Source organism: Natator depressus, chromosome 23 (genome assembly GCF_965152275.1).
Source record: "Natator depressus isolate rNatDep1 chromosome 23, rNatDep2.hap1, whole genome shotgun sequence".
NCBI classification, from domain to species: Eukaryota; Metazoa; Chordata; order Testudines; family Cheloniidae; genus Natator; species Natator depressus.
The window spans coordinates 3,314,766-3,329,137 of NC_134256.1; the positions used below are offsets into that span (position 1 = coordinate 3,314,766).

The window sequence follows — 14,372 nt, forward strand, 5'->3', positions numbered from 1 at the left end:
CCTCTCCTCACAGCCATCCCAATGCAGATCTCTCTCTTTTCTCTCTGTCTCTCTCATTCAGCAATGCGTAAACTCTAATCACTGCCGTCTCTCTTCAGACAGTCTCAGCAGGGCTTCTCTGGTAACCCCATGGGAGGATGCCACCCTGATGTCTTTTTCCTCTTCCTCCCTGCAGCCTATTGGTAGGGAAGATTTCAGAGTGGGAAGCGGCTTTTGCTCTGTGCAAAGGCAGTCAGCGATCAGAGAGCCTGGGGTCGATGTTACATCTCCCGGCCTCTCTGTTCTACGTTCAGCTGCTGATGTGCTGTTTCTTTTCTTTCCCCCTCCCCCCCCGCCCCCCTTTCCAGGCAGAACCCAGGTCTGCGAGGCCCCAGGAAATGGCGTCCAATGGGCCAGTAAGCGGGAGCAGTAGCTCCTCCAGGGTCCACCAGCCAGGCCAGCCGAGGTCCAAAAACCCAGAGCCACCCCAGCCGGGACTCTCCCCGCACGCATCAGAGCCCCACTTAACTCGCATCCCCCAGTCAAACCCCCAGCCATCTTATTCCCAGCAGCCCCAGCCGCTTCCACCGCCTCCCCCGACCACAGTGTCCCAGCAGCCCCGCTCCCCACAGCACGAGCCCCAGCGGGTCTCCCACGAACAGTTCCGAGCCGCCCTGCAGATGGTGGTCGACCCGGGCGACCCCCGCACCTACCTGGACAACTTCATTAAAATCGGCGAAGGCTCCACGGGCATCGTCTGCATCGCCACGGTCAAGAGCACAGGGAAGCTGGTGGCTGTGAAGAAAATGGACCTGCGGAAGCAGCAAAGACGTGAGCTGCTGTTTAATGAGGTAGGTGGCACGTCTAACACACGTGAGCTTCTCCAGGGAGAGCGAGTGGCTACTTACCCCTCCAAGACAGTCGCCTATGTGGGAGCCCCACTTCTTCAGAGCCCTGCCTTATGGACAGGGGACTCTGGGGACTGCAGTCCCCTTCGGGCCGGAGGGTGCGCTGGCGGCGTGGGACGTGCAGTCAGCGCTGCTCATTGGGGTGCAAGCTTGGAACCCTAAAGGGGAGCATGCCCCAAGGGGAGCAGTCCATTCGGTTGGTTCTGTCATGCTGTCCCCTGGGTGGAAAGTGTCTGGATTTGGGGGGGATGTTTTGGAACTTCCCGTACACCTGTGCATTCTATATGTTGGAGAAGGAATTCGCACTTCATTTCTGAGGGAGCTCGTTCCGCAGCCTCAGACCAGCCCCCGAAGCGGCCTCGTCTCCTGGGTAGATGAGCTTTACCCTTATTGCAGAAAGTTTTCATGGTGCCATAGGGGTGTCGCTGATGACTGCGATCTTCATCGCAGAGTTTTAGTCTTGTCTTTTAGATATCCTGGGCCCAGGACCTTGAAGATAAAGGTCTTTGGCCAACTCAAGATGCAGACAGGCGTTCAGCAGGGTTTTCAGAAGCACCTGAACGAGTTAGGTGCCTGACCTGCTTAGATGATTTTGAAAAATCTCACTCAGCGCCCATCTGCATCTTTAGGTGCGTAAATTCCTTTACAGAGCCAGCCCTTGGGCTCCCAATTCCCACTGAAAGTTGATGAGACTGGACTCGCAAGAAGTCAGGTCTGAATATCGACGTAGGCTCCCCAATTACGTAGGTGCTCCTGGTCCCCGTTAGCCTCGTTCCTCCCCAGTCGCCGAACCAGCAACGCCCAGTCCTCTGGGGACAACCATCCCAGTAAGCGTTCCTTGTTCCCTCTCCCTCTGTGACTTCCATTGTCCACCTGGCAAATGCCACAGCGATGCAGTCTCCTTGTAGAGCGAGTGCTACCCCAGCTGATCTCTAGCTAGGCCTAGGGTGGCTTTTCTGGTGGGGTGAACCCTGCCTTTTAGGGAACCACATTCAAGTCAGGTTTATTTTCTCCTCCTTTCTAAAAGGCTTTTCCTCTGTACGTTACGGAGCTGCAGCCACGTTTGCATTGCTGGCTCTTAAAATCCACAGCCCTATTCCTCTGCCGGTGCCGGCCATAATGCCCCGCTCTGCACCCTGCTTTTCAGGTGGTGATTATGAGGGACTACCAGCACGAGAATGTGGTGGAGATGTACAACAGCTACCTGGTGGGGGACGAGCTGTGGGTGGTGATGGAGTTCCTCGAAGGCGGAGCTCTGACGGATATCGTAACGCACACCAGGTACGATGGGGGTGGTAAATCCTGCCCTGGGGCCTCGCGCTTGGGCCAGCTGACCCCTCTGATCCCAGCCTCTGAAGCGAGGCATGGAAGTCATAGGTAGAAAAGGAGCACTAGAAATGCCAAGGGGTGAGTGTGTGTATCAGGCTCCAGGCCCGTGCCTGGCAGTGCAGAGGCCAGGGCAGCCAGGCCAGTGGATCGCAGTAGCTCCAGCTCAGGAGTGTGACAAGCAGGAGGGCAGGAAAGGGGAGCCCTGGGAACAGGCAGCTCAGAAGGGAGATGGAGGGGTTAGGTTATGTTTGTGGGTATCTCTCCACCGCAGGGCTAACTCGGGTGCTGCCCCAACCCCCTCGCTCCCACCCACACGCAACCCTCTCACCTGAGTTCAGTGGTGCTTTAAACCCCGGCTAGCTGGCCCATGCGGACCCGAGTGAGGCTTTCGAGCAGGCTGGTAACCTGTGCACTTTGTAGTGAGGACGCAGGCTAAACCACCGAGCGCGGATAATCCTCCAGTGCCTACCCACAATTCTCTCTGTGCGCCCAGGACAGACACATTCACTGGGAAAGAGGCCTAGAGTGGCTCACCTTCCTGCAGCACAGAGACCCATGCGATGTGCCCCCAGAAGTCCTGGCGATGCTCCTGGCGGGGGAAGCGCGGAACCTGTGACTGGCTGCACTAACCCGAGTGTGGCTGCCCAGACTCGGATGAGGCTAGCCCAGAGATGCAGACCCACGGGCCTGTATCCCTCTGCAGGGATGACCCACCCAAAGAGGCTAGCGGCACTCCCAGACAGGCTACGTCTACACTGCACAATCAGCTCAGATGATTGGCCTGGACTCCCTGGGTCTCAGCACCTGGGCTAGCACGGCCCGTGTGTGAGCAGCCACTCTGCAGAGCCTTACCCGAGTTACTGTCTCTCTATGCTGTCTGAGGATCCAGCCCATGGGTCTCTGGGAAATACTCCTGGTGTCTCAGCACAGTCTGTCGTGGGAGAACTTGTCTCTCCTTCCGAGGAATTGTGGGAAGGGCGTTGGAGGGTTATCAGGGCTCCAGTGATTTAGCCGGTGTCCTCACGTTAGAGTGTGTGGTTCCAGCCTAAAATCTAGGGACAGAACCCAGGAATCCTGACTCCCCAACCCCCACTCGAGCTGGGGACAGAACCCAGCAGACCTGACTCCCGGCCATGCTGCTGGGTCAGCTAGCTGGGCTTAAAACCCCTCCAAACCCAGGCCAGGGGTCTTCCTGTGTAGATGGTAGGGCGAGAGCCCAGGTTAAGTGTGTAGCATAGCTGTACCCCAGAGGTGAGTCTGGGGGTGCAGGCATATCCTGTTCTAGGAGCGGGGTGGGGACCCACCCACAGGGGGGCTGCAGAGTAGCTCTCAGAGTTGCTTGTCTGCCTGACACCCCCCACCCCCCCATTGTGTGCGGGTCTTCCTTGTTGGTCCGCAGTTCTCTGCGAGCCCACTGCATTCATGTAGTGATTCTAGCTGGGTGTATCTGCTAAAGGCAGGCTGGGGCTTTCCATCCCGGCTCTGCCAGACTCTGTGTGACCTTGAGCAAGTCCTTCCTCAGTTTTCCCCATCTATGAAGTGGTGATAATACTTCCCCCACCTAGGGTGGGTCTGAGGCGAAATGAGAGCTGGCAAAGCACTTCCCACCGGTCTGACGCTGGGCATTACACCGGGGCAGTTCCCCCTGTTACTGCAGAGCATGAGGAGGCGGGCGGCTTGTCAGTGCTCTGAACCTCTCCCTGCTTCCAGGATGAACGAAGAGCAGATCGCTGCCGTCTGCCTGGCTGTCCTGAAAGCACTTTCTGTCCTCCATGCCCAAGGGGTGATCCACCGAGACATCAAGAGCGACTCCATCCTGCTCACCCATGAAGGCAAGGTAAGTGAGACTCCCCCAGCTGCCTTAGCTCTGGTGGGGGCCTGTGGGCTGATAAACCTTCTTGGCCTGCGGTAACAGAGGATTTCTGCACCGCATGGGGCTGGGTGAACCAGCTGTGCCCTCTCCTGTGGGGACAGCGACACCTAGAGGGCGCATTTTGATATCTCCGCATCCGATAAATCGCTGCGTAAAGATAACCAGGAGTCCGGTGGCACCTTAAAGACTAACCGATTTATTTGGGCATAAGCTTTTGTGGGTGAAAAACCCACTTCTTCAGATGTGTGGATTAAAAATGACAGATGCGGGCGTAAATATACTGATACATGAAGAGAAGGGAGTTACATTACGAGTAGGGTGACCAGACAGCAAGTGTGAAAAATCGGGACGGGGGTGGGGGGTGATAGGCGCCTATATAAGACAGAGCCCCAAATATTGGGACTGTCCCTGTAAAATCAGGACATGTGGTCACCCTAATTACAAGTGGAGAACCAGTGTGGACAGGGCCAATTCAATCAGGGTGGATGTGGTCCACTCCCAATAGTTGATGAGGAGGTGTCCATACCAAGAGAGGGAAAATGGCTTTTGTAGTGAGCCAGCCACTCCCAGTCCCTATTCAAGCCCAAATGAATGGTGTTAAATTTTCAAATGAATTGTAGCTCTGCAATGTCTCTTTGAAGTCTGCTTTTGAAGGATGGCTTCTTTTAAATCTGTCCTAGAGCGTCCAGGGAGATTGAAGTGTTCTCCTGCTGGCTGTTGTATGTTACCATTCCTGACGTCTGATTTGTGTCCATTTATTCTTCTGCGTAGAGACTGTCCGGTTTGGCCAATGTACATGGCAGAGGGGCATTGCTGGCACATGATGGCAGATATCACAGTAGTAGACATGCAGGTGAATGAGCCTCTGATGGTGTGGCTGATGTGGTTGGGTCCTCTGATGGTGTCACTAGAGTAGATATGGGGACAGAGTAGGCAATGGGGTTTGTTACAGGGATTGGTTCCTGGGTTAGTGTTTCTGTGGTGTGTAGTTTCTGGTGAGTATTCACTTCAGGTTGAGGGGGCTGTCTGTAAGTGAGGACTGGCCGGTCTCCCAAGGTCTGTGAGAGTGAGGGTTCGTTTTCCAGGATAGGTTGTAGATCGTTGATGATGTGCTGGAGAGGTTTTAGCTGGGGGCTGTACATGATGGCCAGTGGTGGTCTGTTGAGCCTGTTCTGTTGTAGGTGACTTCTGGTACCCGTCTCGCTATGTCAATTTGTTTCCTCACTTCCCCAGGTGGGTATTGTAGTTTTAAGAATGCTTGACAAAGATCTTGTAAGTGTTCGTCTCTGTCTGAGGGATTGGAGCAAATACGGTCGTAACTTAGGGCTTGGCTGTAGGCAATGGATCGCGTGATGTGTCCTGGATGGAAGCTGGAGGCATGTAGATAAGTATAACGGTTAGTAGGTTTCCGGTATAGGGTGGTGTTTATGTGACAATCATTTATTTGCACTGTAGTGTCCAGGAAGTGGCTCTCTTGTGTGGACTGGTCCAGACTGAGGTTGACAGTGGGGTGGAAGTTGTTGAAACCCAGGTGGAATTCCTCAAAGGTCTCCTTCATCATCTGGACCCACGGGAAGAGGTCATCAATATAGCACAAGTAGAGGAGGGGCACTAGGGAACGAGAGCTAAGGAAGCGTTGTTCTAAGTCTGCCATAAAAATGCTGGCCTGCTGTGGGGCCATGCGGGTACCCATAGCAGTGCCGCTGACTTGAAGGTATAAGTTGTCCCCAAATGCGAAATAGTTGTGGGTGAGGACAAAGTCACAAAGCTCAGCCACCAGGTGTGCGTGGCCTCATCAGGGACACCATCCCAGGGGTCTTGCCGTTGGCTGGGGCTCCCCTCCACTGCTGCGCTAGCACGAGGCACAACCCGAGTGTTGCCCTGAACCTGACTCCCAAAAATCTCTAGCTTGGGTTAAGTGGTGCTGTAAGCTGGCCCCTCAGAGGGGGGTGGTTCGTGCCGGAGTGGTGCTGACACTGGAGTTTCAAGGGGGAATGATGCCGTGGAGATGCAGCGGCTCACCTGAGAACAACTCTGCTGCCAATCCGATCGCTGTGCGTCGCAGGAACGGTGTTAAGCGCTCTAGCCACGCTCACTAGAACTAGCTAGACTGCGGTAACTCCGGGGTACTGACGGTTAGAGTGCAGACAAGCCCATATCAATGTGCTAACTCGTGTGAGAACTCCACGCTGTCCTGTCGTCACTAGGGGCTTGGCTCCCCTCCACTGCTACACCGACAGGAGACCTTCTCCTGTCACTGTGGTTAAGCCGCCTCCCCGAGAGGCAGTAGCTATGTCTCCTGTCATCACAGCACTGTCTACACTGGGGGTTAGGTCGGTATAACTCCGTCGCTCAAGGGTCTGGATTTCTCCAAATTCTGTTTTTGTTTTTACAACCTCCTTTCCTATTGATGTAGAATATGCTTTTTCCTTTGTGTGTGGAAGACGAGGGGCGCGGGCTGTGCAGGGGAAACCATGAAAGTGACTGGGCCCTGCAAACAAATGTGGGGTGGGGGGGAGAGCAGTTTTTTCTCTAATCTGGTTCAATTACCATCCTTTTATAAGTGGTTGTAAAAAGTAGGTTAAAAAAACCCTTCAGATAGTGTAAGCTGATTGTGTCCCCTTTAAAGCAGAACAAAAAGCTCTTTTTTTTTTTTTTTTTTCCAAATTTACATCTTCAGAGGGTGGTAGAAATGTGAGCTAAATGTCCGACTGGTAATGGAATATCCATGTTTTTCTCTTTAAATAACCGTTCCATTTTAAAATTGTTCATCTTTTTAATGTCCTACCAGGACCAAAGTAATTGGCTCTTTTTCCCTTCAGTGGCTCATGATTCTAAGCCCCTAGAGCTAGGCTCTGTCCTAGGTCTTAACAGCATGGTTACAAGTCTTAAGTTCACCCTTCTTTCAGAACCTAACCCAATCCACGAGAGCCAGAAACGATTGTGTAATGAAACAAAGCAATCTCCATTTCAATATGGCATGAGTCTTGGCCTATCCATGCCTTTCTGGGCAGTCCATTCGATTCACCAGGCACCCCTTTGGATACAAATCTGACTTCCTCACAAGCGAATCATATAGAAGCGGCTTCAGTCCCTCGTGCAGATTTGCATTTGGCGTGCTTTAAATAAAAAAAGTCTGATTGATCTTTCCTTTGGCTCCATTTTCCGTCTGACTGTGCAAATCCGCCTCATTTTCCAGTGCGTTTGCCATCTAGGCCCAACAGATGCCGTTCAATAGCAGGTTTTGAAATCTCAGTAACTCCCTGTGTCTCTTCCCCCCCCCCATCCCTTTCATCCAGAAGGCCCAAACCTATTATACCCTGGCTATTATGGATTAATTGCCTGCCAAGCTTGCTTTTGAATCTGAGCCATTTTGGGGTTATGCCGATGTGAACGGGGTGTTTTGTTTACACTGATAAACTCCTGTGAGACTTTTACACTTCTGAATATGGGGATTGTAAGTCTTGTCCTTCGGAGACTGAGATCACAGCGGGTGGAGGCTGGGGAGGAATTGTGTACTTAAAAACTAAACAACTTTGCAAACCAGAGTTGATCACAGGAATGTTGAGCAGCTTAGACGATTTTTAGAATTAAACTTTATATTCATCTGCGTGGCTTCTTAATGGTTATCACTTCAGTTGCATTTTTGGTCCCTCTTTCTTGCTGGGGGTCAGGGATCGCTGGCTGTGGTGTGGCAGGCCGGTATAGCGGCTGCCAGCAGTTTTCCCTGTGCTAACCCTCTTCCTTTCCTCTCTCCCTAGGTGAAGCTCTCTGATTTTGGGTTTTGCGCGCAAGTGAACAAAGAGGTCCCACGGCGGAAGTCGCTGGTGGGAACCCCCTACTGGATGGCACCAGAGCTCATCTCCCGACTACCTTATGGACCAGAGGTAAGGTTAGAGGGGCAGGGCCCCGGAATCCATGGGGGAAGTTCATCCTGGCCCCTTCCTGAGAAGGCTCATTGAGGGCTAAGGGAGGCTACTGCTAGAGAAGGGAGATGGGAGGGTAGTGATGGGAGTGTCAGGGAAATGATGGAGTGTCAGGCCCTGGGCGATCCCTAGTTTAGTGCCTGGGTAATAACCTGGCACCTCATGCTTCTCTCTCTCCCGCCCCCCCACCCCCGAATTGGGGATACAAACAGGGGCCTCGACACAGCCATGAGCGCTCCGATCCACCTGTTGACCCTGCAGGGAGATGAATAGATGGTAAAACCCCAGCAATGTGAAACCCTAGAGGCTGCAGGATGGAAAGGTGGATGCAGCCTTTAGCTTCCTAGGCTGCGGGGTAGGGGAGCAAGTTCCCAGCACCTCGTGTGGAATGAGCTGGTAGGAGCCTGTCCACATCCCACTGACGCTAACTGGTCCTTGGATCAGCAGCCCCGTGAGGACGCTGGTGGGTCACTGGGTCATCCGTGGGGCAGAATTTGGTTGGTCTTGCTCTATAATTTTGATGATGATTGCCATTTGTGCGCTTTTCCCCCCAATTTTTATAGACCTAAAGGTTCACAGTTGTGGGAGAGGTTCAGAAAAGGGGGGGGAGGGGGACAATTAGTTATTTAATGACTGTAGAAGTTGAGATTCGAAAAGTTAAAGCTTTGTAGCTATTAACCTGCAAATTGTCAGCATCACCTGTCAAAATCGACAAAGTAAATAGCCTTAAACCAAACTCTCCTCTGTTCATGCCTGCCTGTAAATTTCAATTATCTGTGGAAATGGTTTCCCTTGTTTTGTGTGTGTGCAGTGAAATTGACGGTTACACCCTAAAGGGAGGGTGGATGGGTGTGTTTTTTCTCTCCATGCTCCCAAACCCCGGGGGCTTGTCTTGACTAGGAAAAGCTGATCACGTAAGGCAGAGTTAAATCCGATGTGCTGAGTCAACCTGCCTGAAACTCTCTCACTTTTCCAAGGCAGGACAAACCCTGCAGAGGCTTCCTGTCTGGTGGCCAGTTATTCCCGTAGCAGTGAAATCCGTTTGACTGTTCACGTCTGCTTCTGGCACGTCTGTAGCAACAAAGGCCACTGGGTGGCGCTGTGTATAAATGCAAACTAGCCATAAGTGCATTTGGGTCCTAAAAAGGAAAGTGTTTTACACTACAGGTGCGGACGCGGAATTTGGTCCCTTTCTTTGGAAGACTCACCTGCTTGCTCTCAATTCATGGCATTCGTTCCTGGTTCCTGTGCATCTTAGAAATGTCTGTGTAGTAATAAAGCACTAGACACGCTTACAGCCCTGCTAATCAAGGGGCAGACTGGTGGAGGTGGGGTTTGGGATTCCTGCGGTGACAGATTTAGAAACACACCAGTCATCTGGTGTAGCAGGCTAGGCTCTAGGCTTCTACACCAGATGACTGGTGTTTCTAACATGCAGCTGCTGTCTTGGTCGGATCCAGACTCCAGGCTGCCTTGCCTGGGGGAGTGTGGCCTAATCGCTCTTTCAGGGAGACCCTGTGGTGCTTTTCACCTCTGGCGAAGGTACCGGTCTTTGATTTTGAATAGGACACCGACGTGCTGCCCAGGGAGCATCTAGCAGACTGGGCTGGGAGCTATTCCTGGACTGGGCAAGCCACTTCCCTTTCTGTGCTTCCATTTCCCCTCCCCATCCTTTGTCTATTTACGCTGTCAGCTCTGGGGGTAGAGACTGTCCATCATTCTGCATCTTGTAGTGCCCAGCCCAATGGGACAGGTTTGGGTGTACAGCAGCCCCCCACCCCACCCATCATTCCATCACCCGTCGCTGTCCCTTCGCTTCCCTTTCGCCCATCTCTTCTCTCTTTGCAGGTGGATATCTGGTCCCTCGGAGTGATGGTGATCGAAATGGTGGATGGAGAGCCCCCTTATTTTAATGAGCCCCCCTTAAAGGCAATGAAGATGATCCGGGACAACCTGCCCCCCAAACTTAAAAATGTGCACAAGGTAAAGAACGTGTGGGTCATCTCCTCCTCTCCGGAGTTAAGTAGGGTCAGGAACCTGGATGGGGGAGACCCACAGATGTGTTCCGCAGTGCATGGGCCTGGTTCTCCCTCATAAAGGCTTCCTAGGGGTGGCTAGTCAAACTGCTCCTAACTCTTTAGCAAGCCAGCCGAAGTCCTGGTGAATCGGGTTCCTTTGTATCTGGTTTTTTTTTTTTTTTTTTTTTTTTTTTTTGCTCTCTCTCACTCGCTCACTCACTCAGTGGGGTGGGACGTTCCACACACCACAGCCCTGAGGATGTTGATGTTTCACGGTGACTCTCTCAAGTCCGGGAATGAGACGTGGCTGTAGGTCCAGTCCCATGTTCGTATGCGCCCCGGGTGAGATTGTCGAGAGCCTAAAGGAAGCAGCAAAACTGAGCGGACAGAGCACAGGAGTGGAACGCAGGACTTCTGAGGCCGATTCCCAGCTCTGCCACTGCCCTGCCAAATGACCCTGGGCAAGTCCCTTCCCTCCCTGTTAGATTTCATGAAGCTGTCAGTGCGGGGTAGGTGTGGAACAGGATAATGGCAGGACCTGCGGACATGTAGCTTTTAAAACCCTCTGTCTGCATTGCGAGAGAGAATATGCAACTTGGACATGAGTTCTCCATATATGTTGTGTACGTGTACGTGTGCGCTCGCACGCCTGCGGTTGGCTCTCCAAGTGAGTGCATGGGTGAGCCATTGCCGCGTTGTGCCTCAGTTTCCCCTCCCCCCCATTGTCCATTCTGAGCTCTTTGAGGCAGGGACTCCTTGCACGCACACAAGGGAGCCGTTAGTACGTGATCTTCTGCTGAAGGGCTTCCCTTGGTCAGGGGCTGAGCTCAACGGGCTTTTGTGACCTGCACTTTTTGGCATGCTGAACCACACAGCCTCCACTTCCTCACAGTGATTGTGCGGCTTTTGCATCGAGCGAGGAGTTAACAGCAACCACCCATTTTACAGACTCGCTTCCAGCCTGGGGGAGAGCGCTGTGCCCAGGCGAGCCGAGGCCAAAAGCTTTCTGCGTTCTGGTCTCCACCGGGGAACCCTGCCTCCTTGTCCTCCGGCCCCCTCTGGGGAGGGGGGGGGGAGCGCACAGATGGTATAAAACCCTCAGAGAGGAGTCACATGTTAGCATGGGTGCGTGGGCGGGGGGGCCTCGCATGCAGACAGGTTTGATGTCTGGGGATGGATTGCTCTGGGGGTAGGGAGGGTGTCTTCCAGGATCTGTAACGTGTTATCTGTGACTCATTGCCAACCGCCCTGTTCCTCGTCTGACTTCAGAGGCCAGATGACTTGACACTTAAGGCCTGGGGTGAAATGGGGCGAGCTCAAAAGACTTCTCTCTCACTGCTTTTCCTCTATGCCTGGGGGATGGAGGTTGTGCCAGTCCATAGCTCTCCCTCCTTCCCTTCCCCACCTCCAGACCGTCCAGTTCCTGCCTGCTGCAGGATCCGGGTGGGTGGCCGGCCGACTCAGGGGAGCCTAGGGCTGATGTGATGCTCCTCCGGCAGTGGCTTCTCTAGTTCCCAGTGGCACTCGCTCTTCTCAGCCCCTGACTCATGGCTGCGCCTTCCTCCTCGTCTGCAGGTTTCTCCTTCCCTCAAAGGATTCCTGGACCGCTTGCTGGTGAGAGACCCGGTCCAGCGAGCCTCCGCCAGCGAACTCTTGAAACACCCCTTCCTGGCGAAGGCTGGGCCTCCCTCCAGCATCGTGCCGCTCATGCGGCAGAACCGGATGAGATGAGAGTGCCGGCTGCACGAGAGAGAGAGAGACGCACACGCCGTCTAACCGCTCCCCACGCGGCCACCCGAAGCAACCACGTCCCTGCCTCGTCCCCTGGCCCTCCGTTCTCCAGGGCGCTGCTGCCGTTCCCTTTGGCCGCCGCGGCAGGGACAGCGGCTCCCAACAGCCACATCAGCGGCAGGAGCGTTCGGCTCTCTCGGGTTCCCGGCGGCGTCCCATCCGCTGCGGGGCCAGCGGTTCCGCTCACTGGATTTACAACCGTGCCACTACTGTCATGACCACAGGAGTTCTCCTGCCTGGTGCACCATACTGCTGAGTTGGGGGGGTGGGGTGGGGGGTCAGCTGGGGCGGGGGGGGTTTAATGACTTCAAAATTTCTGATCAAAATGGTAGTTTTTACACACACACAAAGACAAGGCGGGGCCGGGAGCGACAGACACTAAGCAACTCAACACTGGAACTTCCAGCCACGTCTAGAAGCAGCTTTGTCTGTTCCTCTGTGGCTGCGGGCTCGGTCTTCCCCGGGCCGGGACAGGAGCGGTTTTGTTTAGCTCCGGAGCATTTGGGTTTTTTCGGTAGGGTGGGAGCCAGCGGCAGGGCATCCTCCCCAGCACCTGGGTCCTCTTGGCAGGAGCAGCTGCCTCCAGGCGCAGCAAACGACTCCTGTTGCTGGGTTGTTGACAACCCAAATCTCCCCCTGCCAGCTCCACCCCCGCTGCGTGACTGCTGAGATCAGCCCAGCCCCTCTGCCCGCTAGGATCGGGGTCTCCACCACACCGTCCCGCGCAGGAGCCTAAAGCCTGTTTTCTGCAGGGTCTCCTTGATGCTGCCCCCGTGCTCTTTCTGCGTTGTCTCGACACGTGCTGCTGCTCAGTCCTCGGGATTGGGTGAGCAGAGACCTGGCCTCTTTGCTTCACAGGTTCCTTTGCATCTACGTAGCCCAAAGTGCCTGGCTCACCCGTCCCCCGGGGGCTCCAAAACGCAATCCACTCCGGCCCCCTGTGGCTAGAATGCAGAAGTCTGGGGGGGGCGGGGAGAGACTCTGGTATCCCAGCATGCAATGCCGCTTCTTGATCTGTGCAGCCTTGCATGCTGGGATACCTGGAGTCCCTGCAGTGCAGGGCTGCTGTACCATAACAGGGGGACAGGCGCAGTGTCGGGGAGGGAGGTTCCCAAGGCTCCCGGCCTGTTGCCTTCAGTTTTGGGCAGCCTGTGGGGTCAGAGGAACAAAGGCCCCAGTGGCCTACGGGGGAGCAGGGGGCCTTGTAGCTCTCTGGTGTTGTCTAGGCTTAGGGGCTTGTTGGCTCATCTGTGAGAGATCCTGCCAGAGGAGACTCCCCTTCCCCGGCAGGATCTTCCCCCTCTGCGCGGCCCATGGGCCCAGTTCAGCGTAGGGAGGAGGTGACAGGGTCTGGTCATGGGTGTGGGAAGGGAGCTCAGCACTGGTCGGGGGGTGGCCTCCTCTCGGAGCTCAGGGGCTGGACTGAGCTGTGATCTCTGACACCAGCCAGGAAAGGGGGGCGGATTCCCTACCCCTGAGAGAGACTCTTCTCTCCGAGGCTGGCAGCTGTGTCCGCAAAGCAGCCCACTCTGCGATCGGGGGAGGTCGGTGCTATAACACGGGTCCAAAGGAAGAATTGCCCCGAACGTGGGCCAACGTTTTGTTGCTTCTACTTTCCATTCTGCCAGGGAGGGGCTGCTCGGGGAGGGTCCCGCATGCAGAAACTGAGCCATTTGGAGGAGGATTCCTCCCCCCCTTTGCGCCGTGCAATGAACTTGCATGCCGTACCGCACAACCTCCTCTGCATGCTTTCTGGGGAGTGGGAGGGGCACAGGGATGGTCTCTCTTTACATGCTTTTAGCTCCTTCAGTTAGAGCTCGCTGCCTTTTTTCTTCTCTGCGGGAGCCCCCCTCGTGCAGCAGGAGTGGGCTGGTTACAGACACAAGGGGATTGTTTGCGGTTATTTTATCTGGTTTGCCTGGCCACTGGATTCTTGTCTGCAGAACTGCACATCAGTCGTGCTTCTTGTTACAACAGAGAGAACTACAGGGCAGCCTGCCTCTAGAGACTGACAGGGGGACGGGGGGCGGAAACTGGGTCCAGTTAGGTATTTTTATGTGCTGGACCTAACTCTTCCCTGGGTGGCAATCGGGAATTGGCTCCACTGAACTCACTGGGGTGCAAGCGATGGGCAGAGCGGAAGTCGGTCCAGTTAGGAGCCAGCCACGGGCGTGTTGAAGGCTGGCTAATGCGTAAGATCTTCCAGAGCACTCCATGCTGGCTGAATTCTGCTCTTACTGATCCAGTGTCTTACCAGGGATTTTAGGGAGAGCAGGATTGAGCCAGTGCTGCATGCTCAGTTGTCCGAATTCATGACACGTTATGGCTGCGTAGGGTGACCGGGAAGGTCTATTTCATGCTCTTTTTCTATTAGGCCTTAGCCTTTTTAAACATAAACTAGATCACTAAAACACCCTTGAAGTGCCCGGCAGCATGACCAGGATGTGTGTATTCATACCCACCCACAATTGACCATGATGCAAAGCTCTCTGTCACCCAAACCCAGCGCTACACCCCGACGTGTTTACGGTGTGGGGGTGGGTCTTGT

The 14,372-nt window shown here is 54.4% G+C and overlaps 1 protein-coding gene across 5 annotated transcripts in view; it reads left to right on the plus strand.

Moving 5' to 3' along the window:
• PAK4 (p21 (RAC1) activated kinase 4) overlaps nucleotides 1-12,073 on the plus strand; it is a 90,369-nt gene extending 78,296 nt beyond the window's left edge. For all 5 annotated transcript variants that reach the window (XM_074937326.1, XM_074937325.1, XM_074937327.1 and 2 more), the window contains 6 exons: nucleotides 348-830; nucleotides 2,035-2,168; nucleotides 3,927-4,053; nucleotides 7,851-7,976; nucleotides 9,864-9,998; nucleotides 11,609-12,073. In XM_074937326.1, coding sequence (XP_074793427.1) covers nucleotides 348-830; nucleotides 2,035-2,168; nucleotides 3,927-4,053; nucleotides 7,851-7,976; nucleotides 9,864-9,998; nucleotides 11,609-11,764 — 1,161 coding nt within the window. In that variant the 3' untranslated portion in view covers nucleotides 11,765-12,073. The remainder of the gene's footprint in view (nucleotides 1-347; nucleotides 831-2,034; nucleotides 2,169-3,926; nucleotides 4,054-7,850; nucleotides 7,977-9,863; nucleotides 9,999-11,608) is intronic.
• Nucleotides 12,074-14,372: the final 2,299 nt, after the last annotated feature.